This window comes from Danio rerio, chromosome 15 (genome assembly GCF_052040795.2).
Source record: "Danio rerio strain M-AB ecotype USA chromosome 15, GRCz13ab, whole genome shotgun sequence".
NCBI classification, from domain to species: Eukaryota; Metazoa; Chordata; class Actinopteri; order Cypriniformes; family Danionidae; genus Danio; species Danio rerio.
Window position 1 is genome coordinate 40,238,704 of NC_141035.1, and position 27,715 is coordinate 40,266,418.

General features: G+C 33.6%; 2 protein-coding genes across 3 annotated transcripts in view; one reads left to right on the forward strand and one right to left on the reverse strand.

Annotated features, from left to right (window-relative positions):
* zbtb32 (zinc finger and BTB domain containing 32) overlaps positions 1-27,471 on the forward strand; it is a 37,182-nt gene extending 9,711 nt beyond the window's left edge. For both annotated transcript variants that reach the window (XM_087284515.1, XM_087284516.1), the window contains exons 3-5: positions 6,438-6,538; positions 22,850-23,023; positions 26,605-27,471. In XM_087284515.1, the coding sequence (XP_087140641.1) occupies positions 6,438-6,538; positions 22,850-23,023; positions 26,605-26,834 (505 nt within the window). In that variant the 3' untranslated portion in view covers positions 26,835-27,471. The remainder of the gene's footprint in view (positions 1-6,437; positions 6,539-22,849; positions 23,024-26,604) is intronic.
* Positions 1-27,715, reverse strand: part of LOC147840672 (uncharacterized) — a 105,478-nt gene that overhangs the window by 75,969 nt on the left and 1,794 nt on the right. Inside the window, exons 2-3 of the mRNA XM_087283431.1 lie at positions 26,685-26,840; positions 22,823-22,930 (exon numbers count right to left, since the gene is read on the reverse strand). The gene's annotated coding sequence lies outside the window, so the exon portion shown is untranslated. The remainder of the gene's footprint in view (positions 1-22,822; positions 22,931-26,684; positions 26,841-27,715) is intronic.

Sequence of the window (27,715 nt, forward strand, 5' to 3'; positions counted from 1 at the left end):
TTTTTGCGTTGTGAAAAAATGCAGCGCATTTTATTAATTTATTTGCGTTGTGAAAAAATGCAGCGTGTTTTATTTTGTTTGCGTTGTGAAAAAATGCAGCGCGTTTTATTAATATTTTTGCGTTGTGAAAAAATGCAGCGCGTTTTATTAATTTGTTTGCGTTGTGAAAAAATGCAGCGCATTTCATTAATTTGTTTGCGTTGTGAAAAAATGCAGCGTGTTTTTTTAATTTGTTTGAGTTGTAAAAATTGGCAGCACAATTTATTAATTTGTTTGCGTTGTGAAAAAATGCAGCGCGTTTTCCTAATTTTTTTTGCGTTGTGAAAAAATGCAGCACATTATTGTTAGCTAATGTCAGCGGAACCTAATTAGCTTGGTAAACACATTTTCACCAATGCAACAACACATTTACAGTTATAACCAAAAGCAAACACCACAAAGTCTTCATTGACAATTAATGTTTCTGCTTTTTTATACATTTTATTTACTTACTACAATTTGTAAAGCAGTGTGTCATTGTTGAACGTTTCATTTATTAGAATAATTTTTTTATATATATATATATAGCGTTGCCTTTTGGATGTTGAAACTCTCAAGTGAGATTAATCTTAAAAAGGTTTTTAAACCACACTGAAGGATTTTGCATGTGCACTGCACACTTGACTTCTTACCCTTCACTGACTGCAATAATAGTTTTTTTTTTTTTTAAATACACATTTTTATCTCTCACCTTTCAGGCTAATTGGAAATGCACGCCTCCAGAGTGATTTTTGCAAAACTTAAAATACATTGCTCCGGTCATGTTTCCTTGCAGCTTCTGATGACAAGTAAACCCATTGCTTTTAAAGGGATTAGTTGACTTAAATGAACCATGTGCATAATTAAAAAACATAGGTTAAGTCAATTTAACAGTCCCAAGTTACAACGAGTGTCACTTTTTTATCTTAAGTACTAAACCAACGCTTCCATTTAGATAAAATAATTGAAAACTGTTTTCGTGCAAAACTTCACGGGCAAACATTCAATTTACATACTGTACGCAACTGTTTTAATATGCATTTACATAAAAGTACTTTTAATTTGAAAACGAATATCAGTCAAGTGTGTCAGATGTGTTTTGACGTGTGGTATAGATGCTTACTTTCTGTACTTTCCAACAGACACATTTTCCCCAACCAGCCCCCTGTTCCACCTACATGAATTAGTTTTCAACCGGCTCCATTAAAATGAGGGGAATTAATAACGGTCTATTGTTCACGTGCAGAAGATAAACAATAAGGCTTCGATAAAAACTTTATGAAGAATTACACTTGTATTACAATGCATTTTTTAACACAATTTAGGAAAGGAGTAATGCATATGTTAATAACTGAAATGTATTTATTATAATTTTTATAGCTAGATAGATCATGTACTATGAAGATGGATTGATACTGTGGATTTGTAGTGCTTGCGGTCAATGTAAGTCACGTTTTTAAGCATTTAAGCCAGTACAAAAACATCAAATGCACAAAATACTGGATAAGTCGGAGGAGTGTTTTGGAACACAATACTTACTATCAGGACCGAAACTGAGGGGAGCCCCCCAATTGTCCCCGACTTTAAAAAAGCAAACATGAAAGTCAGTCATCTCCACCCTCAGAGCAGTATGTTTAGTATCATTTTTAGCCAAAGTCTGTTCCACTCCAAAATTCAACATACACCCAAACCTGAGCCCCATTCAAACAGTTATCTTTATGCTTGTTTTCCTAAACATACATAGTTATAACATCCACAAGCTCATGCACATGCATTTCTTTTCCTATGCATGCACCTACAGGCAAACAGTATCCACTCACACAACATTTCAGCCTCAAATACATTACCTTTCATGTAAAACAATCAAGAAGTGTTTATTATGATGTCATTCAATATTGTTCATATAGGACAGCATAGCTGAATCGCGTAAAATCGGATGATCATTCCTTCGCTCTGTACATATGCTACAGGTTGCTTTACTTTACCTCCTAGCAGAGGAAACCATTGTCTGTTTGCTTTTCTGCTTGTTTCCTGCTACCTGAATTCAAAACCTTTGTTCCTACAGGAGGTAATGTAAGCCTAAAACGATCTTTATCTTTTGATAAACCAGCGCATTTGATAAGATGATGACTTGTGCTGTCCACATGTGTTGTTTTGTTGAACGTGTGCATTATAGATCAACATACTTTTTCACTTCACACCGACTCGTTTCTTATTTTTTAACAATGGTGCATCTTGGGATTCTATTTTGAAAATGTTACAGAGTTCCTGCAGACGTTATGCAGATGCACTTTCTTCAACAAGGGTATAAGCAATACTTCTAAAAATGTTTAGATTTGCTTACTATAATAATTAAGTATATTATGCTTAAGGCATTTATATTGAGAGCATTTCCCGCGATCTGGATGTGATATTTGCGGTAAAAACTCAAAACATAAATTCACAGAGAAAGTGTATGTTAACATTATATTAAAACATCTGTTTATTTTCTATGTTCTTATAGTCTATTTTCCAAAACTGGTCACCACAGATTCAAGGGATCAGAAAAATAACAATCTGCAAACATTTTTCATATTTTAAATGAGGAAAATAAACACGTGTTATGGATGTGACCTAAAAAATAAAAGTACAGTATACAACATACAACAAATTCTGTGAATTAAATTCCACAAACCAAAAAAAAAAAATGCTAATCAAAAAGAAAAGAGTTGCTCTCTATTGAACAAAACGATTGATTTAATTTTATTTGACATTTTTGCATTTGTGAGGAAAAAGCTTTGTTATGGATGTGACATCTCTCTGTTATGGATGTGACGGATGTGAAACTGCCACTTGTGTGACTTTAGTGAATCAAATATAATTGTTTGAAAACATCAACAGAGACATTTTTGAGTATTTTAGAGAACTGCTAAATAGAAGCCTACACAAAAAACCTAGAACGGGTTTTGCCTTTTTTATTGAAATGTTTTTCAAGGCAAGGTTGACATTTGCATGAAATTGCTCTTAGGTTACTATGATCAAATAGTACAGCGTGTAACTGAAATGCATGTTAGCATCACGCTGGTAACAATACATCTTGAGCATACTTTCAGCAAACTGTAAAAATTGATTGGGTTACCTAAATAGAGTAATTAAACCTGTTTTAACTTGGAACTGTTAAGTTGACTTCACCTATTTTTTTAAATTATGCACATAATATGCAGGCTCGGGGAGATTCTGAGCTCATGGCTCTCTCCCGGGACAGCATGCCAAACACGCTTTACTATCAATCATCAGTTAAGTGTGAACTCTTAAAAAGCAATAACATTATCTTTGTGCAAACTAAAAAACTATTTTTAAAATAAATTGTGCCATAGCATGTAGGGCTGCACAATTAACCGAAAAAAAAAAAAAACATCTCGAATCGACCCCCAAAACACCAGGGGTCACCAATCTAGATCTAAATACATATCTCCAAATGATGTTAAAAGTGCCACATACTGTATTTATAAGGAATAATTCACATCACAATGTAATGTGATGTATTTGCGGCAGCAAAAACACACATGAGCTGACGCGTTTGTTTCTTTTCTTTTAAGAGGACATATGCATGCTCACGATTTAGGTCTATGTGAACAGAAACTGCATAGGTTGTGAATAACCAACACAATCTCACGGCAATTCGTAACTTTTTCATTTAGTGGCTAATTCGTATGAATTCACACGATCTAATTTGTACAATTTAGTACGATTTGCTCATCCCCCAATGATGGTTGGGGTTAGGGGTGGGGTCAGGTGCCACGCCTCCTTTTTAAAATCGTACCATTTCGTACGACTGAACTCGTACGAATTCGTACGAATTAGCCACTAAACTGGCAAAACGTAAAATACTTACGTTTTCTCGTGAGATCAGGCTGGAATAACAGGTAGTAAAGTTGTAAGTAACTCTCAGTTTGTTACACAGAGTGATCGTTTGGGAGCCCCACGGGAAGTATGATTTGCATTGTAGGTTTTTGTTTTCTCAGAGTGAGGGCAGCCATGACATGAGCGCACTCGGCAGTGAAAGTGAAAGCTTAAATGATTATATCTCATTTTAAAGTTATGATTACGACAAGCATTTGATATGTTTTTTTTTAATGGCGCAAACAAACTACTCAAACCTATTCATCTTACTCTTCACATAAAAGCGGGTGCAGCCATTTGAATATTTTTGGCTCGAGACTTCAGGTCCCATTCACTTCCATTCATTTTTAGACATTAAAAACAGCTTGTTATGCTGCTTGATGTTGCAAACTGACATTTTCTTCTTATATAATTCTACTTTGTCTGTATAATCATGCAACCGCTTGTTTATAGAGCAAATAGTTTGATCATTTTCTTGCGTTTATTATTCCTAGTCATTTCTCCCATAGGAAACTAAATCGCAAAATTGAGCGCACTTCCGCGTTGAAGAATAAGGTCAATATATAATTGAATAAAATGCAAAAGGTAATCTGATAATAATAAATGTCTCATTTTACCAGTGGAAAAAAATGGTATAATAATATTCAATTTTAAAATGACCAAAACAACATTTCAGATGTTTTACAATGTGCTCAGCTAGCTGGATTATCCATTCACACACATTTTTAACATAACATGATCTCTTATAACTGAATCACATTACTTTTTTTAATGCACATACTGGACTTTCGGTAAAAGTGTTTCCAGTTGTGTTTGCAGTTCATGCGCATCTTTTCTTATCAAATAAAAACTTTATCCTACTCAGCTATGCACAAGTGTTTATGCGCATTTTCAAAATGTATGCGCATCTTGCCATTTCCATCAACCGTTTTTCTATGCGTATATCCAAAGTGCACATAAAAATAGGTGAATGCAAACATAGCTAATGACAAAGGAACAAGCATATGTTTCAAACACAACAATTCAACTTTATAATTATGAATAGTGTCTGATGTAATCACTTTAAGTTTGTTGTGGTCGTTAATGCACAGTAAAGTCTATTCAAGTGCACCATTCCAAGTCTATACTGCACATTGGCCTAATATTATTATTGTTGTTTTACCATGTTTGAGAAATACCAATAATAATAGCCTACTCATATTAAACTTTATTTTCAATCTACAGTATCACGAGAAAAACGTGATCTTGATTTTAACTCAAAAAATCATGATTCTCATTTTAGCCAGAATCGTGCAGCCCTAATTGCATGCATCTATATATTACACGTTCAGTCTGTTTTTGACAACCAAAACAACAGTTGCGCATATGTGTAGTGTTTTTCCACAACGTGACATCACCTTCTACTAGCTTGGCATGCAAAATGTAATGTTTTTAGCTGTTTTTGTAGATTTGTGTGAATAGGAATCCTTTGGTCAAGTTTTTCATCTGTGCCCAAAGCTTTTCAAAAATGCAAAGTGGTTTAAATGTACTCTTATTACAGTCAGCAGAATGTCTATAGGGTATATGCACAGCTAGTGTTTCTTCCCATACTGATAAACTGTAATAGTTAATGTTACTATTTTCCAATTGAATAAGGTTCCTGTTACAGCATTAATGTTTGTAATGTCATTAAAATATAATCAGTTAAATAGACATCACCGCTCATTTAGTTGTTGAAGTGTAAAACGAGATGCACGCACCCACCAGTCAGGATAAGCAGACTAGCGCAGAAACTCCATTGAATTTATTGGGGTAAAATAAATGTTCATATTTTAAAGATATGGCGTGAAAAAGATGGAATTTAATGCAGTGCTTCTTGTACATTTCGAGACTCACTTTCTATCGTATATCAATCAGGCAGTGAAGAAAAAAAAAACAGACCTTAAACGCGATGAGTTTCTAACTACATACAATTCACCCAAATATTAGTAATACTATAATGACTTCTGACACTGTAAAAATCAATTAATTACTTAAAAAAAAAAGAGAAAACCCACTCTCTCTAAAGTAACTGGCTGATTTTTATTCAAAAGAAGATATTAAAACCTTTTGTGTTTTGGAACGGTTCAGTTGACAACTTTTGTTTAAAATAAAAAACTAACAGTGCATGATAAAATGTCTAAAGGGGTCCAAAAAACGAAGTGTTATTTTGTCCTATATAAACCCGCAAATGTGATATACAACGAATCTAAGCAGGGAAATCAGCAGCAGCACCCGAAAGCGCGTGGTTTTCTTACTGACCTTTACCGTCTGGTCACAATTAGCTGTGGTTAAGCAAACAGATCGAAAACGTGTAGAAACGCAGCTGCAAAAGTGTTACTAAACCTGCAGGTGTTAACTGACCAGATCAACAAGTGGTAAAAACAACACACCAATGGAAAACACAGTGACTCAGTTTGAACTTGAAGTCACAAATAAAGTCAGAAAAGATCATCAACACAAGTTACAAATGGAAAATATGGACCGATTTCTTCAAATACGTTTTTTTTTTTCCACAGGAAGCCAAAGATTCAAGAGGAGAGGGAGATTTGCTGCAGACACTGTAATAAGCCGACCCGGGAAAACCCCTGGAAGCCAACGAATGGGTCATCAACCTCAGGTAACAAATCGTTTATAAAAAAATCAAAACAATAAAAATTTAAATGCTCCTGTCTGCACAGAATAAAGGACGGTGTAAAGGTTGAGAAATGTATGTGCATGGCAGTTACAGATTTAGCCTTGGATGCTTCTACATTTAGCATGGTTCAAAGAAAAGGATGCCTGCAACAGGAAGCCAATTGCACATCTCTAACAAAGATCGCAAGTTTTAGTAGAGATGGTAGCTGTTCTGCTGAAAGAAAAAAGAAAGGATAGAGAGAGGAAAAAAAATGACACGTATGTTTTAAAGATTAATTCATGCGCTGCAACAGTTTAGCATATTAGTTCGACCTTATTGCTTTGAGATATTTATATATATATATATATATATATATATATATATATATATATATATATACACACAAACACACACACATATACACACACACACAAACCGGCCACTTTATTAGGTAGACCTTACTAGTTTATGACATGACATCTTGCTAGAAGTAACCATCAGATAATGGGTACACTGTGGTCATAAAGCGATGGACAATACTCAAGTTGGGTTTGGCATTGACGCGATGCTCAAGAAGTTTGGTACTAATGGGCCCAAAGTGTGCCAAGAAAATGCATACCTCTTCTGCATACCTCGGCTGTAACGAGTGGTTATTTGAGTTACTGTTGATTTTCTGTCAGCTTGAACCAGTCTGGCCATTCTCCTCTGACCTCTGGCATCAACAAGGCATTTGCGCACACAGAAATGCTGATCACTGCAAATTTTCTCTTTTTTTGACTATTTTCTGTAAACCCTAGAGATGGTTGTGTGTGGAAATCCCAGTAGATCAACAGTTTTCTTAAACACTCGGACCAGCCCGTCTGAGACCCCTAACCATGCCAAGTTCAAGTCACTTAAATCACCTTTTGTCCCAATTCTGACACTCGGTTTGAACTGCAGCAGATCATCTTAACCATGTCTATACGTCTAAATTCATTGAGTTGCTTAGAAATTTGCGTTAAAAAGCAGTATATATATATATATATATATATATATATATATATATATATATATATATATATATATATATATATATATATGCGCGCAAATGTGTGTGTGTGTGGGACAGTGAAACAGAAACCTGGTTTTAGAGCATAATAATTCATTAGTATGTTGTAGGGCCTCCTTTTGTTGCCAATACATCATCAATTCATCTTGGGAATGACAGACACAAGTCCTGCACAGTGGTCAGAGAGATTTTGAGCAACTCTTCTTGCAGAACAGTGGCCAGATCACTAAGTGATGCTGGTGGAGAAAAACGCTTCATCCGAAACACCTCAAAGTGGCTCAATAATGTTTTGATCTTGTAACTGTGTAGGCCATAGGAGATGTAGGAGATGTTCAACGCCCATATAGCACAAGCATTGGGCCTAAGAAATGCCATGATATTGCATCCCAAGCCATCAGTGATTCACCCCCATGCTTCACTCGGGGCATGCAACAGTCTAGGTAATATGATTCTTTGGAGCTTCTCCACATCGTAACTCTCCTGGATGTGGGAAAGACAGTGAAGTTGGACTCATCGAAAAAACAATACATGTTTCATATTGTCCACAGCCCAAGATTTCCACAGCTAGCACAAATGAAACCAAACATTTGGAATAGACATGAGTGACCAAAGATTTGGCTATTGCAACCACGTATATTGATCCTGTGTAGCTCCCAGTGTACAGTTTTGGTGAAAATAGGACAGCTGAGGTGCACATTTAATTATGCGGTGAGTTGAACAGCTGTGAATTTATTGGTTACAATCCAGGACAGCACCCAGACTTCCCTTTCAGACAGCTGCCTCTAGCATCAGTTTCTCCAGTTGGATGTGGTTTGTCCTTCTTGAAGGTTTGCTGAAATTACCCACCATGATAATGTGGCTCCTGATACAATCACAAAGACTTGCTGTCTTGGTCACAGACGTGCCAGCAAGATGTGCACCAACAAATTGTCCTCTTGTGAACTCTGATTTGTTACCCATAAGGTTGTGTGCATTGCAATATTTTAAGTAAAACTGCGCAACCACTCTGCTAATTCAACTTTCACACTCTGCTCTTACTGGTGGTATGTGCAATCATTGAAGATTGGCCACCAGGCTGCTCATATTTAGCCATGAAACCACCAACACTAAATTGGCCAGTGTTTCAGTTTCATTGTCCGACCCATATTTATATGAAGTTGAAAGCAGAAGTTTACATACACTCTAAAAAAAAGGAATATGAGCATTTTTTAAAAATGTCTGATGGTAATTTATACCAAACGTTTACTATTTTAGGTCTGTTAGGATTACATAAATGGTTTACATTTGCTAAATGCCAGAATAATGAGATTTTTTTATTAATTTCTAGACAGTCAAAAGTTTACATACATTTTCTTGGTATTTTTTTAGCTTTGCTTTTAAACTGTATATCTTTGGTCAAATGTTCTGGGTTTCCTTCCACAAGCTTCTCACTATAGTTTGAAGGAATTTTGGCCCATTCCTCCTGACAGAACTGGTGTAACTGAGTCAGATTTGTTGGCTTTCTTGCTCGCACAAGCTTTTTTAATTCTGCCCACACATTTTCTATAGGATTGAGTCAGGGCTTTGTGATGGCCACTCCAAGACATTCACTCTGTTGTCCTTAAAGCACATTTTAACTAATTTTGGCAGTATGCTTATGGACATGGTTCGTTTGGAAGACCCATTTGTTGCCAAGTTTTCATTTCCTGGCTGTTGTCTTGAGATGTTGCTTCAGTATTTCTACATAATGTTCTTTCTTCATGATGCTGTGAAGTTGACCAGTCTCTCCTGCAGCAAAACAGCCCCACAACATGATGCTACCGCCCCTATACTTCACAGTTAAGATAGTGTTCCTAAGCTTGCAAGCTTTCCCCTTTGTCCTCCAAATGTAACACTGGTCATTATGGCCAAACTGTTCAATCTTAGTTCCATCAGACCACAGGACATGTCTCCAAAAATTATTCTTTTTCCCAGTGTAATTTAGCAAATTGTAATCTGGCTTTTCTTGTTAATTCTGGCTTGTTGATTTTCCCATGTTGCCACAAAAGTAAGCAGTGTGTTTGAGTTTTTCCTTAAATACTATTCTACAGTTGTGCCTCCAATTAACTCAAATGTTGTCAATTAGCCAATCAGAAACTTCCAAAACCTTGACACCATCATCTGAGCTTTTTCAGAGGCATAATAATCTTATTGTACGTAAACATGACTTTCAAGAAAACCTATAACAATTTGTTTTTTAAATATCTTTCTCATTATTCTGCTATTAAGCATAACAGAAACAAATTTCATAATAGTAACTTACCTAAAAGAGGAAAAAAAGTTTAGTCACGTTAAAATCTACCTTTTTTTAAAAAATGGTTATGTGCCTTTTTATACAGTGGATGTAAACTTCTGATTTAAACTGTATATTTATCTATCTATCTATCTATCTATCTATCTATCTATCTATCTATCTATATATATATGTATATGTATATATATATATATATATATATATATATATATATATATATATATATATATAAATATATATATGTGTGTATATGTATATATATATATATATATATATATATATATATATATATATACACACACATATATACACATATACATATATACACACACACACACACACACACACACACACACACACACACATATATATATATATATATATATATATATATATATATACACACATATATACACATGTATATGTACACATCCATGCACACATCCATATATATTGTTTTTTTTTTTATAACTTAAACCATGCATTATTAGACAGAATTCAGCCACTTGTTAACATCATGCATGTCACGTAAAGGGAAATGACTTCATACTTCAGGGAAGGAAAAAAAAACAACACATTGACACCAGCTGGTTAAAAGTACATGAAAGTGAAGTTAGTTCTAGGAAAAGCACCTCTTGCATTTTTTGCAGTGCTGCAGGGCATCCAAAAGCAATAACATTCATGCATGTTGCATTGTTATATTGTCCGGTTTGACTGTGGGAGTCCCAAGAGTGATTATGCTTTGTTCTAGTTCACAAAACGTTCTTATTGCACATAAGCACAGTCAGATGACCTGTTACCTGCTAAAAGGGGTGTAAAGCTATGTGTGAGAGAAGATGTGGCTTCTGAATCGTGGTGCTTCAGCACAGTCCTGCGGTCGACTGCCTCTGTGCTTCACGGTGGTTGATATACAGTACCAAAAGCGAAGTGTTGACTCGTTCTTTTTTCATCCAAATTAGGGTTACATCGCTTTTTTTATGTGTGCATCTTGTTTTTTGGGGTGAGAATGATAGTAACACATGGTATCTTTAAGAGAGTTCGCAATTTAGTTTGTGGTAAGTGGGTGGTTTAAAATAAACATGATTAAATATTTCCTTTTAAAAGTATTTTCTGTGAAATAGTCAGCGTGTTTGAGATTCTATGCAATTTGAATTCATTTTAGTTTTTATATTTTCAGATTTTTATTTAACTTTTTTAATTAATTTTACTGCATTGTAAAAATGACCATGATGAAAGTAAAATTAAGTAATCTGGTTAACAGTAAGTTTCCTTGATATATATACTCTGAATGGCAGAAAACTGTCTTTCCCCACAATTCCCTGCATACATTTTTTTTTGTTTTTGTTTTTTCATTTGTTTTTGTGCATGCTTTTTTTTTTTTAGTTTTTCTTTTCTCATAAGTGATGTAAATTATAGTATGATAATATGCATATTTCTTAATACAGATTTCTAAAGATAAAATCTTGATTAACCACAGCTACATGTTTTTTACCATACATTTTACTGATTTTATTTTTATAGTATGTGTGCACTTTTAATTTTGGTTTTATAAATGTATAATAATTTATACATTTATAAATTATATACATTTATAAATGTTTTTATTATTATTTTAATTTTACTTTACATGGTTTTAGTTTATTTTTTAAATAATATTTTTACTTTATTTTTTAGGCACAATTATTAACAATAAACTGAATTTTGATTGTAATGTAGAGGCTGTTTATAAAAAGGCAAGTCAGCCTCCACAAGTTGAGAAGTTTTTATGTTAGTACACATACTTTAAACATGGAATATAAATCATGAATATAGAGTGTTATCAAACATAATATTGTTTCATGGTTTGGTAACACAACACTTCAACAAGAAGAAATAATTGGAAGTTATCAATCAGGCAAATAAGGTAACTGGTCACAAATAACATTCGCTGCAGATTCTATTTGACTCCTTTATGGAAAAAACAGCAATTGCAATTTTAGGTATAATACACATCCCCTTCACTCTGCTTTAAAAATGTTACCATCAAGATGCAGGTTTAAAATTCCTAAAGCAAGAAAGTCATTTCTCCCAATTGCAGTTGTTGTCTTAAATTGGATCACTGTTTAATGTGAATGGGGTGGTTGTTAAGAATGATCTGCAGTTATATGCATGGGGCTAATTTGTTTTTAAGTTTTTAACTCATGCTGTTGTCTTGATGAGTGTTGCTATTATGTGACTGCTCTATGGTTGTATGCAAGTCACCAGTGTTAAAGACAAATTCCAAGCAGAACGGACAATAAAGTTTAAAATAAACTAAATACTATGAAAATAGCATGTTGATAACCTCTGGTTTAAATGCTGAATTAAAAAAAGCACCAAGTCCATGAAAATATTTGGCAACATTTTATGCTATTAGTTACCATTGATTAATAAATTAACTTTAAACGAACAATGCAGACGTTACAATATTTATTCCTCTTTGGTAATATTAATAAATAGGAATAAAACAGGCCCTGCTCCTAATCATTATTAAACTGATAGTTCACCCAAAAATGCAATTATTTACTTGTTTAAAACCCTCTTGAGTTTTTTTCTTCTGTTGAACGCAAAAGAAGATATTTTGAAGAATGCTAATTGCTGGCACTTATTGACTTCCATAGGTGCCACCAACCAGCATTCTTCAAAGCATCTACTTTTTCATTCAAACGAATAAAGAAACGTATAAAGGTTTAAAACCGCTAAGAGTAAACAGTGAGATACTTTTTTGGGGGGAGGTAAACCATTCCGTTAAATGAAATAAAAGTGTATTTCCGCATTGCAATGTGAGGTGGATACTTTTAACATGCATTTGAGCTTCTGACGAATAGAGGCTTATTGATACACCTTCCCAAAAAGCACTTCATTTGACTCGCATTAACCGTACAATATTAGACTATTCCAAATGATGCACTTTGAAAGTGATATAATTCAGATTAGTCACATTTAACAGATTGACCACATGAGTTTTGATAATAAAAATGCACATGAAGATTAGTCGCATTATTTACCGTAAACTTTTCAAACAGCAAACCAGCGTTTCTGCAGCAGTTTTAAGTTACAGTGCTGCATCCTGGGCTAGTGTGTGTGTGTGTGTGCATTTGTGGGGTGTGTGGGAATGTGTGGGTGTTTATATATGTGAGAATATAATGTCTGTTGATTGCACGTACTTTTGCTTTTGTTTCACACATAACTTTGAGATCTGAAATGTAAGCTTACACAACCTTGCAGAGGGGTCCAAATGATCGTCACAAGCACTTTCTTCAAGAATATAAAGGCACAGTGTTAACCATGCTTTTTTTTCACATTTTGAGCTATACAAGGGAGGATGTGGTGTGTTTATGTGTGTGTGTGTGGACAGAGAGAGTTAAACTAGGCCGCACACCAAGAGAGAGTTGCCACAGGATGTGTTTATCTAAAATTGGGCCCCTCGGCTACGAACTACCAAAAGTTTAGGTGTCACTTTATTTTTGACCATAAATCACTTTAATCTCGCCCTCTTTACACTTGATAGAAAACAAACACAAGGCTGCTTTATTATCGCAGCAGGATTGAGTATGAAAGCAGCAGATTTGATTTTTTTTGTTGTCATTTTAATTTGCATGCTGCTGTTTCTGAAAGCAACTCTGCATCTGCAACTAGCCATCCTGAGAGTATTATTAGACTGTTACACATGTTAACACTTTATTTTGATGGTCACCTGACACTTTCACAAACAACTAGTGCTCATTTCATTATTGAAATCTACAGTATGGAAAAAGCTCATAGACAAACAATGATTGATAAAGGAGACTGTATCAACTTGCAATATCACTGACAAACAAAAGAGGAGGCTAAAAATGAGAACTTTCAAAAAATAAAAATAAAAAGTCTTATTTTTGTGACTGTTTTTCAAAAACTTTTGGCATCTGTAGTTAAGTGGTCCAGTAAACTGACCGGGGTGTCACTAGCCAATCTATAGGCTGTGTACACCAGGCAGCTAAAGAGAATCACAAATTCTATTTTAAGTGACACTGCTCATCCCCTACACTCAGAGTTTCATCTCCTTCCCTCTGGTCGCAGGTTTCTAGTATTAAGCTGTAGAACGAAACGATACAAAAATAGTTTCATACCAGCAGCCATTAGACATTTAAATAAGGCATAGACTAAAGCAGAGATGTTTTAGTGACTTGTAAATTTTTGATAATTTTAAACATTTATGGGGGGGGGTAGACACATAAAGTGATTATTTATTTATTCTTTATATTTACGTTTTATGTCTTAATATTCATTTGTTGTTGTTACTATGAGAGTTCCTTTTGTGTGGCACTGTTGTGAGATGAGGACTCTTGACTGCAAACAAAATCTACCTTCGGGTATAAATAAAGTAACTTACCTACCTACCTACCTACCTACCTATATAGACATTTTAACAATCTATGGAAGCTTTCCATTGCAAAAAAAGTATTTTATAATGCTCTTCTTTGCACAACCAAAATTGTTCTTATGCTCTTTACATTACTCAAACATTACTAATAATACTAAAATTACCAAAGTGGAATAAATAATGCAACAAATTCATTGTTCATTTTAAGATAATTAATCAATGGTAACTAATGACACCTTGTTATGAAGCATTAAATGTTTTCTTAGATTTTCTTTTTTAATTTAGCATTAAAAGGCTATCAACTTGCTATTTTCAAAACATGTATTAATAAACTATAAAACCATTAAACCAAAATAATATTAAAAAGCATTTATGAAATTGAAAAATTTCCTTAAGAAGCTCAATTACAAAGAACCATTTTCCCAACCAGTTTTCCAAAGCACTCTTCAGTGAACAGTTTTAATAAAAAAACACTTTTTCTTAGTATAAATAACTTTTAACTTTTTTCTTGCCATTGACAAAATATTTTGTTAATTAAGAGACAACATTTCCCTGCCAGTACAGAGTTTTTAATGCCAATCTGTGTTTTAGGTTTATGACAGCAAGAGAAACCTTAGTGCTTGTCCTGAAGTTATGAGTGTCGTGTGAGCTAAGTATAAGACAATTGCAGAAGTTGTAGAATATAGATCAGAAGTATATGAGTTATACAACTTGTTTTTGGCTTACTCCCTTCTTTATCAAGATGAAATGCACCCACACACATTACATATATATATATATATATATATATATATACACATATATATATTATAAGAACCTCTCGTGGATTTAAAAGCTTATGCAGATGGTAAAAGCTGTAAATTGTCTTAATGCAAAAAAAAAATAATAATAAGGTCATTTTCACAGCTCATTAAACATTTCTTTGTGCTCATTAAGGTTTCTTTCAAACCTTTCTTGAAAAGTCCTTCGAAAATAGTCATAATTAGCAGTTTAAAAAATCGTTGCAGCATTTCTCCGATCATCTACAAATCTAATCATATCTGTCATACATCATGCCAACATCTCAGTTCCTCAAACTGGCTGGAAATGAGCCTGACCTCATGTTCATAATCAGTCTACTCTAGTCTACTCTAATTAAACTTGTGGTCTACTTCTTGAAACATTTGGAGGTGATCCAAATAAATAGTACCCCTGTGTAAAACTTATATTTCCAAGCCAAATGGAAAAACAAGATGGTCAATATGCTTATAATCCGCTGATATTTCAACAAAATGAGCCCCTAAAACTAATAAATATGGAATAATATGATGTTAGTATCATTTAGAATTGAGATGCTTCACACTAAAAAATGTTGAGTTATTTATTTAACCCAATGGTTGAGTTAAACCTATTTGGAGCTTTGTTGGGTTATTTATAACCTTTATTTGCTTATTTTTATTATAAATGAACCATTTGGGTTAGAATTTTGAATTTTAACAGTCAACTGATTTAACTGACACAGAACAGGTGTATTAATATGCGTGTGTAATTTGTTTTTGCGTTATAAAATTTAAGTTCTAGCACAATAATATAGTTTTTTTTTAATCAAATTACCTCTGCATTTATATCCGTTTCACCAGCACTCTTAATTATTGAGGATACAAACACACACTTTATAGCCAATCTTTATTAAATGGACAAAAATGCTGCATGTATTCATCTCTACAGTTTTGTTTTTTTAAGAAATGATACACATATTTGGGATATCTGGCACCTCACCTTTAGGACACAGCGAAGACATTTATTAATTTACATAATTATAAAATCAATAGTAGTAATAGTAATACCAGAATGGAAAAAAAGACACTTTTAATCAAAATAACACAATGCATTGGGATAAATTATATAACCCAATGCATTGGGTTGAAATAACCCATAGTTGGGAAGGTGCTATAATAACCTATTGTTGGGTGATATGTTGGGGTATTTTTAACCCAACTATTTTAACAAAGTTGTTTTAATTAGAGAATTCGAAAATAGATACAAAACAATTGTAGTATATAAACAATAATGTATTTTTTATTACTATTTGGATTTTAATTTGAACGTTTTCATATTTCTTTATGCATTTGTCACTTGTTTAACCTCTGCACAGTTTATGGGGGTAGCATGGTGGCTCAGTGGTTTGCACGGTCACCTCACAGCAAGAAGGTCACTGGTTCGAGCCCTGGCTGGTTCAGTTAACATTTCTGTGTAAAGTTTGCATTATCTCTCTGTGTTTGCGTGGGTTACCTCTGGGTGCTCTGGTTTCTCCCACAGTCCAAAAACATATGCTATAGGTGAACGCGTGTGTGCGATTGTGAGAGTGTATGGGTAATTCACAGTACTGAGTTGCAGCTGAAAGGGCATCTGCTGTGTAAAACATATGCTGGATAAGCTGGCGATTCATTCCACTGTGGCAATCCCTGATAAATATGGGGACTAAGCCAAAGGTAATCAAATTAAATTAATTTTTTTTTGGGGGGGGGGGATGTCTCGTTGTCTATTTTTATTTATAAAAAAAAATTAAAATAAAAAACTTTCACACTTAATTCAACCCAGTTTAACATTTAATTCAGCTGACCAAATTGTTTTCCGCTTTCTAAAACATCACACTTTGGTATTATAAATATTTAGATGTGTCTTCTTTATGAAATAACCGAAAAGCAATAACAAAATAGCATTAGTTAATGCATAAACTCGACCAAATTTTAAAGACATTTTGTTCCGCTCATGTTAATTTAAAACTAACGTTAGCAAATGGAGGGCTATTGTGAATATTTTTCTACTTGCAATTAGATAACCCTCAACTCTCCACTTGCTTTCACATGTGGTTAACAGTTCTTAGCAAGGTGGAACAATCAGCAGCAGTAGCACTTTAGACAACGCTTAGACACAATTAAACACATTTGTGCAGATATGAGGGGCCAAAGGATGACCAGTGTCAAAAAATAACCTAAGCGCTGTACCTGTATAGTCCTCTGTGTCAGTGACAATGTGTTGAGTGGTTAAGACACACGCCTTTTGCATTTAGGGGAACATATTGCTAAAACATAAATAACTTGCATAAAAATACAGTGGAAGAATTATTAGCCTTCCTGAATTATTAGAACCCAAGTATATTTCTTTCCTAGTTTCTGTTTAACGGAAAGATTTTATTTAACACATTTGTAAACATAATAGTTAATAACTCATTTCTTATAACTGATTTTATTTTTATCTTTGTCATGATGACGTAAATCATATTTTACTAGATATTTTTCAAGATTCAAGTATTCAGCTTGATGTGCAATTTAAAAGGCTTAAGTAGGTTAATTATGCAAGTAATAAGGCAAGTCATACAATGTTTAGTTCTGTAAAAAAAACAAAAAAGAGGGCTAATAAATTATTTTTTATTATTATTAAAATTGCTTTTATTCTAGCCAAAATAAAACAAATATGACTTTCTCTAGAAGAAAAAATATTATAGGAAATGCTATAAAAAAAAACTCCTTGTTGTTAAGCACAATGTTTAAAATATTTGAAAAAGAAAACAAATATATACAGGAGGGTTAATAATAATAATTTGGACAACTGTATATCTTCAAATTGAAAACTTGATTTAGTGTGAAGATGAATAATGAAAACTTAATTAAACATGTCATTCAAGTTGTCAAAAATGAAAAAGAAACTTGCATTTACTCATCAAACCTGTGTTTGTGTACAGAACTGAGTAGATCATGTTTAAATGAAATATAAAAGAAAAACTTTATGGAGAAATATTTCTATACAATATAATTTAATGTGATGCAGCTTTTATTTATTTATTTAATATCATTTAACAAAAATAATGGCTGTCACACATTCTCACCATGATTTACAAAAGACTGTTCGCTAAATGGTCTTTAATGCAACAATAGTTTAACTTTTTATTATTATTTTTACACCCAAGCTAAAAATTTGATTGCTCGCTATGGCATTTACAAATTAAAAAAAAAATTTTGTTGTTTGCATTTAGTTTTAACACTATTTATAATTATCATGTGTTACCTTTTATGTTCAACTTGTAATGCACTTTGAAGAAAGAAAGAAAGAAAGAAAGAAAGAGTTCTAGTTTTCTATGGCAGTTCTAGAGTTTTGGGCTCTATTTTAACAATCTAAGCACAAGTCTAAAATGGATGGTGGAAAAAAGCACTAATGGCATGTCCGAATCCATGTTTGCTATTTTAAGGACAGAAAAAAGCGGTCTGCACGCTGGCACATGGTCTAAAAGGGTTGTGCTTTAAACATTTAAGCATTAAACTAAACAGGGTCTCATCTCCCATTCCCTTTAAGAGTCAGTTGCTATGCACCATGGCATGTTCGATATTTACACTGTAAACTTGAAGACTTTGTTAGCAAAAAAACTGAATGCGTCACTAGAAAACAGTGATCTACGACACCGTTCCATTTGACTGTGGATTCAGTAAACAGAGGTGGAGGTGGCACTCCACTGAAGACATCCATTTCATGTTTAATTTCACAATTTCGTTGAAGTGCAAAGATTTGTTTCAAAATGATTTCTAAATTCAGTTCTAATTTCCAGCAAATTAATAAATGAACAGTAGCATCAAAGTGTGGTAGAAAAAAAACATTGTTATATGAAAACACACAAATTTACAAAAAAATAAAAAATAAAAGCATATATAAATATGCATATAATATAATAAATACTACCACTAATAATAACAATAAACGTAAACTGTCATGAATAAACTGACTACAACAGAGGTGAAGGAGACATAGGAGGTAGCGGTTTTTATATTTATGTAGACAATAATATTTTTGTTACAACTTAATCCATAAATTTTTTGCATAATTAAAGATATTTGTGCATTGCTGTACATCCCTGTGTGTGTATTAAGCATTGTGTATGTGTGTTTTGGACTCACATATGTACACAATAACTAATGCGCTTTTTAAATAGCAAAAGTCCTGCGGCGTTAACTTTAGACCAGATTTTTGTTGGTCAATGGAGTGGTCTACTTTTTTTATGACTCAAAATAGCAATGTGCCAACAATGTGCGTTAACACACCTCTGTTTCAGACCAACACACCCATGAGTGCACAATGTGGTGCAAATGCATTTGCTATTTAAACAGTGTGGTGCAAAATGTGAAATTGATACATGCGCCGGTCTGAAAATAGCCCAAAAAAACACACACACTTGCGCTACACAGTATTGTGCCAGGTGTAACATAAGGCCCTAATGTTTTAGTATTAGATTAATCATTTTTGAACAATTATTCAGTGAAAAACACTTACATGGTTGTTTGTCGCTATCTAATGGTGTAACTTTGTAATTTCTACAGACTTTATTTGAAGTGTCAAGTTGCTTTAAATCTGTAGCATATACAGTATACATATATATATATATATTTCCCCCCCCCCCCCCCCCCCCCCCAAATGATGTTTATCAGAGAAAGGAAATTTTCACAGTATGTCTGATAATATTTTTTCTTTTGGAGAAAGTCTTATTTGTTTAATTTTGGATTATAATAAAAGCACTTTTATGTTTAGGAATGTGTAGAAGAAATCTTTTCTCTGTTAAACAGAAATTAGGGGGAAAAATAAACGGGCTAATAATTCAGGAGGGGTAACAATTCTGACTTGAACTGTAAATCAGTGTTTATTATATATTATTAAAGTACTTTTATTTGATTCTTTGTGTCTCAGAACTTATTATACTGGTTATAAATACTAAACGTGCAAGATCTGTGAAGATTGTGATTAAGCAGGGGTTCCCAAACTTTTCAGCACGCAAACACCAAAATGACAATGCCAGTGACTCACGACCCCCAATATCCTCTAAGGTGGTTATAAATACAGAAACCTTGCATGCAATGGCACACACACACCAATAGACCCAAGTCTATTCTTCGTTTAACCTTTAATGGATGTCAGTGCTGTAAATGGGCCAGAAAGTTTAACCTGGTGTTAGAAAATCAATCTGCTGCATCTGACGCTATTGCTGTGTCTTTAATATGAAGTAATTATCCCAGGGGTCGCATTCTAACAGAACTAGAAACTGTTAGCATATATATAGTATATAGTAACTACAAATGACATTTTTTTCTCTTCAGTAGGTTTGGATAAAATAGGGTCATACTTATGGTTTAATAAAAATAAATAGATTTTAACAACTCACCAGGCGATCTCTCTTCATTGTTGGGACCCCTCGGGGGGTCCCAACCCCCACTTTGAGAACCACTGATCTTAAGGATGCTCCATGACTGACTTTTGAGTATCTAGTTTTTTACTTCCAAACTTCTTTTATTAATTGTGCAGTAGGTGATTGTGTTCAGAAACAGTTTTTGTTGTGGAGGTTGAAAGTCTCTTCACATTTCAATAGTAATGATGAAAGTAAATGATCTAAACGTATTTATATGTATTTTTATATTCTGGATAAGGCATAAGACTAAAAAAGACAAAAAAATGTTAAACCAATTAAAATTTGTCGGGCCGATAATTCCCATAATTCTTGCTAAGTAGCCCAAACTGTCTGCCAGCAAATGTAGATTTGAACAACTGTGGACCCGTTCAAGCAGATCGGCCGATGCGTGATCACATGAGCCACAGTCACATGGACACTAGTGAAAGCCCTAAAAACAAATGCTTAAACAAAACCTTTAAAAACCTGAATCTTTATTGGAGTTAGTTTTGCACACTGGAGGAAGGACGACACCATGGCTGAAGTATTTCTTTTAGACAGGTAATGTTCTGTTTTAAAACTATTTTAGTCCCGCAAAGCTTGTGTAGATTTTGTCGTTACGAACTGTTTATATGCACGAAAGTGTAGTTCAGCCACTGAAATCTTCCGGCGAATGATTGATGTGACTATTTTCAGCCTTTTACAGCATGGATAATGTAGATTTTTATTTAGTTAAACAACAGAACATAAGTAAACAGCGCTATTCCACCTAGCCAGCTTTACGGAGCGTATTATATTCAGATGGTTTCATTTTTGAACATTGACAACCTGTGACATGCTATATTGTTTACCATGCTGCTCTGAAAATTCTATCTCAAATAGCATGCAAGTATGGCTTAGTAATAAGCGTAATTCCTGCAGACTCCTGGCCAACCACTAAGCATACAGTAGTTGCTTTAGAACCAAGCATTTGAGAGAGTGACACTGATGAGAGAGTGATTGACAAGTTTAGCTTGCTAACTATATAACTGAAAATGTGCTAAGCTGCGTCCCAAATGGCACACTATACACTATGCACTCATGCACTGTACTTATGCACTTACACACTCAACAGGGTAGTATATGTATGTAGTGTTGTCCCAAATGGCACACTAATGTTTTTTTTACTAAGCGGAAATTCAATCCGTTTCCCTGATGGCAAATCATTGAAGTAAACGGCCGAATTATCAAATAATACCTGCTGTGAGTGTTGCCGCAATCACTATCGGGAGGCGCTATAATCACTCTCGTAAAAGAATTTTGCTTTCACCATCCAAATTAAATAAAGTTATTCAACATGTGCGTCCGATAGCTCCGCCCCTTCCGCTACGTAAGCAAACCTGCGGTCGTTGAGTGCGTGAAGTGTCCATCATTACACACTTCATTTTAGCGGCTGAATGAGTGCATCATCCGGGTAATTAAAGTGCACTTATTATTTTTAGAGTTTTCAGTGTGAACGCACTACTTACACTATTTATACTACAAAATGGCGTAGAATAGTGCATAAGTATGCGATTTGGGACGCAGCTCCTGATATAATACAGTTTTTCATTTAGAATTGTAGTATAAAGTTTTCTAACTGGCGAATAACATGATCTGGTGGGTCATCCTTAATGTTTGCATTTGCGATTTCAGGAGGCATGGCTTTAAACGACAGGGGAGGGATTGTGTTTGAAAAATATTAAGCTTACCGGTTAGCATTTAGGTAGATCACCTACTGCAACTTTAATGTTTTTGCTCTTAGGAATTTGTATGTAATTGAATATATAACAATAACTGATGTGTTATGAGATACCAGTACCACAGCTGTCTTATTGAATATTGTATAAAATATAAATAAAAAATTGTGAACAGTTCATGATTAAAGGGGGCTAAAAACGACACCTTAAGCCACTTTTAAAAAAGTAAAAGTGCCACTGAGACCCAAAATACAAAGTAATTGTCATTTTAAATCTTTATCCTTTGCTAACATCATTCAGATCAATGGGTTTTTACCAAAAAATGTGATAAAATGTCTGTTAATCATGTATTACTGTACATATTTTAATATTTACATATGTGAAATCTTAAAAGTAGATGTTGCACGTAATGTTTCTTTGTTTATAAATGTCACTTACACATTTAACTTAAAACAAAAGTGTCATCGTGAGCTTTATAAAGTCTATTTTTAAGACTGAAATAAACAATGCAATTATAAAGCGAGATTTAAAACTGCCAATTAACTAAAACAAAATGAACAATGCATTTAATATTACAGCAGCCATGCATAGCTGTTTAAACTTCATTGTCTGTGGTTTTTTGAAATGAAACTGCATAAACAAGATTGTACAGCAGAGAACTATTTATAGCGACTGACTTACTGTTGTTCTGTGGTGATCTGTGGGCAGGTTCAGGGGAGATGGCATTCAGGTGTAAGTTCTGCGGTCGAGGTGGACGGGACAGGCGGTCTCTGCGCTCCCTCAGGAGGGCTGTTGGAGGAGAGAAGCCTTATCAGTGCAAACAGTGTAGCAAGAGGTTCAGCCTGAAACACCAGCTGGACACACATCACCGCGTCCACACAGGTACGATCAGCTTTCAAACCCATCAACACCTTCTTTTAAGTTTCTAGAAATCCTCAAGATTTCCTTGAGTTTTGTTTGTTTGGATGTGTTCTCTTCTGAAAAAAGTTCTATATAGGTGGAGGAATGGATGGCACTTATTTAGATGTTAATCTCACTTTCTGAGAATTTGGACACTGAGTTTCCGAGTATCAAGATTAGATCTGTAATCTGAGGGTATGTATAGGTGACAATGATGTGCTTACAGAGGAAATGATTTTCCTTTGAAGCTTTGAAAAGTTTTGCATGCATACAAATCTTTTTTTCCCTGTTCATATCCATAAAAATGACTAAAATGCTTTTAACTTTATTTGTATAGCGCTTTTACAATGTAGATTGTGTCAAAGCAGCTTCACATAAATGGTCATAGTAACTGGATCAGGGTAGTTCAGTTTTTAGTGTTTAGTTCAGTTTAGCTCAGTTCAGTGTGGTTTGAAATCATTACTGAGAGTCCAAACACTGAAGAGCAAATTCAACGATGAGTAGCTTTTCAGATCCTGAACCATGCAAGCCAGTGGTGACAGCGGTGAGGGAAAAAAAACTTCACCAATAGGAGAATGAAGAAAAAAACCTTGAGAGAACCAGACTCAGTTCGTCACGACCAATTTCTCTGCTGGCCAAAAGTCTTGTGCAGAGCTGCAGTCTCAGCAGTGGGCTGGAAGCTGGCCTCAGCGAAGACTCATCTGTCCCTGGAATCAGCCTCATGCTCTCCACTCCCTTATGACCAACAGCGCAGCAGCAGCAGCTCAGGATACGGCCTGGTCCCGGATATGGACACCTTGGGATCATCTCGTCGCTGGTCTTGGGTCCAATCAGTGACTTCGCATAATCTGAGGATCTAAAATGCTGTATATGGATGCCAGGCCAGGCCAGGCCATGTATTTTTTTTATTTAATGTCATGTCAGCAACCAAGGCTATTTTCATAGCAGGAACATTTCAATAATAAGTATACAATTTAAATGACAAGATTTTTAGTGTTAATACATGATTAAAAATTCTAAAATCTTTTCTGGTGTCACCATGCTAAAAGTTTACTTCATAAAAAAAATTCTTATAGAATCATTAAATGCAGGACAGTTCAGTAAAATGTGTTTTATAGTAAGGGGAATTGTGAAGTACAAACACTGAGTAGGGTTTTCACCTTGGAGCAAAAAACCATGGGTTATTCTTGTGTGCCCAATATGACATCTGGTAAAAACCACTTGATCAAATCTAGTCTTAAAATGTCTTAAAATTCTGTGTGAGATTTCAGGTTGTATTTCATATAATTTATTATTTTTCAATGCATCCCATTCCTCTTGGCATTTGTTTAAAATGTAAACATTGATAAATATAACTGGCAATAGTGTGATACACTACGTACATGACATCACTTTTTCCCACATAGTTGCTGTTTTGTAGTTTACAGAGAAATAATAACGTCATTTTGTAATATCACACTTAAAAAGTAAACATTTTAAACCCTCAAAACACCATAAACACTATGGTCTTAATGGGGTATATGCACAGCTAGTGTTTTTCAGCCAATGGTAAACTTCCAGTGAAAGGTTAATGTGACTATATTAAATTTTATAAGGTTCCTTTTACAGCATCGTTGTTGTAATGTAAATAAAATACGATCAGTTAAATAAACTTAAGCATTCATTTAGTTGTTCAAGCATAAAACGAAATAATAAACCGTGTAAACTCTAGCGCCATCAGGATCAGCAGGCTAGCGTAAAAACTCCATAGAAAATACTGGGGTAAAATAAAGTTTCATATTTTAAAGAGATGGCCAGAAAGAAATAGGATTTAACACAGTGCTTCTTGTCTGGTCTGAGACCCACTTCTATCAGGCAGTGAAGATCACTGATTTTTAATAAACGTGGCGTTTTTGTAATGGAAACACAGTTCACTGGAAGTCATTGGGCTGCCTAGCTGAAATTTAAAAGTTAGTGTGCTGTGCATGTACCACATTAGTGTTATTAGAGATAAATTTATTACTATTATTTAGAATTTTCACTTTACATTTTTTAAATTTAACAAATTTTCTTGTAGATTTTTGAATGTTTTTTTATTTTATTTCAGCTTCAATTTTAATAAATAAAGTTAAAACTTGTAAATAAAGTAAAGATTATTGGAGCACATTAACAAGAAAATGTTTTTTATGCAGTTTACCTTTTTTTTCAACAATTCCTGTTTAAATGAATATGAATCCATGAAAATGACTAAAATGCTGTATTATGCATGCCCCTGGCCAATAGTTGACAACGCAGATATGTAATGAAACATATGCACGTGGTGTTTTCAGTCACTATTTTTTATATGGAGATGATAATGATTGTACTTGTCATTTTAGTTTATTTAACATTTTTGTCAGTTTAGTTATTTTTTATATATATTATCACAGCTTTATTTAAGAAAATAAAGTTAAAAGGCTATTGAAGCACATTTTACAAGAAAATGTTTTACATGCACTTGAGTGGACAAACTTTTTTAATTAAAATACACATTTTTTTCTAATATTTTTTTTATTACAATTCCATCTAAATCTGTTTTTGTTGTAGCTGCATGATTTTTATAGTTTAATTTAAAAAAAGTTTGTTTTTTAATTTTGTAAAATAAAAGTTTATTTTACAATCCTTTTTTAAGGTTTTCATTTTTTGTTTAACAAAAATAACCCTGATGGTTTAACACTGATTTATATCTATTCTATGGTCTTTTTTTTAAAGAAATGTAAATTTTGTGATCTATTATACAATATTTATTGTATTTATGTAGTAAATACTATATATTAAGGCTGCACAATATACTATTTTAGCATCAATATCGCAATGCAAACATTCGCAATAGAGCGAGTATATGCAATGTTGAGCGTGGACTATAATTTATCATTTCACAAGTGTTTTTTGAGGGTTTTAAAAGCTTCCAGGCCTAAGGAATTGTACTATACTGTTTTGACAAATTAATAATGATAAATTCTATTGAATTGTTTAGAAAACAAAGACTGCTTTATTATTTTACATCTGATCATTATACCTGAACACAGTTCGATTCCTCGAAAAGCAAACAAAAAAAAGTTTACATAATTTGTATTAATTTATATTTGTTTTAATTGAATTTATCTATGCTTAGTAGATTGTTTCTTATATTTTATGCATATGCACTACCCCACAGAATAATCCCAATCAATCTCAAATCATAAATTCTTTCCAAATAGTTATTCAACACATCTAGTGAAATTAGACTCATATTGCAATACATATCGCAGAATAAAAAATATAAAAAATCGCAATATTAGATTTTTTTAATAGCACGCAGCCCTACTATATATATATATATATATATATATATATATATATATATATATATATATATATAGACTATTTATAAAATATTTATAGAATTTTGAATATTTTGGAATTATTTCATTTAGTTTCCAAGAAAGAAAGATTATTGTTTTTTTCCACATTATTTAGTTTTAGCCAACTAATCTCAAATTTGGTCTGATTAGAAATTTGAAACGTCATACTGAAATGAAACCTTCTGCTCGTCCCTTTTACAGGTGAAAAACCATTTGAGTGTCGCCTGTGTGGTCAGCGGTCACGTGACTATTCGGCAATGATCAAGCATCTGCGTACTCACAGCGGCGCCACCCCGTACCAATGCACCCTGTGCCTGGAGTTTTGTAGCAGCCTGGCAGCCATGCAGAAGCACCTGAAGAACCACCCGACGCAGGAATTTCCTCCAGACTGGAGCCTGAGCAGCACATATCTCTACAACTGTCACACTTAACACCACCTGCAGGATAAAACATGTACATATTAAAACATTGCATACTGTTTTGCTATTTTTAATTACTTTTATAAATCTATTTTTCAAATACAATAATATATTTAATATACACAAGTTAAAAAAAAGACTTATAAATCAATTTTAGTATTTTTTTTTATTTGGACCTTGGTAAATATTGGATGTACAACAATCGATTTTTGCAAATATTTTCAAACTTATTTTGGCTGATGCCAATATCTTTTCTGTTTGTGTGTTCATTTACAAGTTTAATTTACAGAGTCAGGTCTGAGATTTTTATTCCCCCATTAGTGTTAGATTTCTGATTTTGTGGGCCCGATTAATGCTTTTCTCGTACATTGAGCTTACTTTTTTCTTCAGTTTCCATCAGTGTAATATAGTTTTTTTTCAGCTGAAGTTTTAAAGCACTTCTGTGCATAAGGCCTATTAAGATAAAGTGGATTTCAAGTTGCCAATGTGTTTCTTTTTTTTCTGTGAAGCAATCATCACAATAGCATAAAAAAAAAGTTTATTTATTGAGCTGGTTAAATCTGTACCATTTATCAATGCACTCACTATGTGATCTAATTACAGGATGTATTTAATCTTTTAATAAAAGCATTACAATTAAAACAGTAAAGTGATTGTGGGTCCTTTTTGTTACAGAGCAGCAGTTTCCAGTCTTGAAGGATCACTAATTTAATTCATGTATACGAAAGAACAGTATTTCTGATTCAGTTAACAAATTAATTGTTTCTACACTTAAAGACAACTAATGTTAAGGTGGTAAACTATACTCAATATGTTTGCCCTTCAAGGAATTTGTTTAGAAAAACAATTATAAATACAGGGTTCATACACATTTTACTACAAAAATTCCAGGA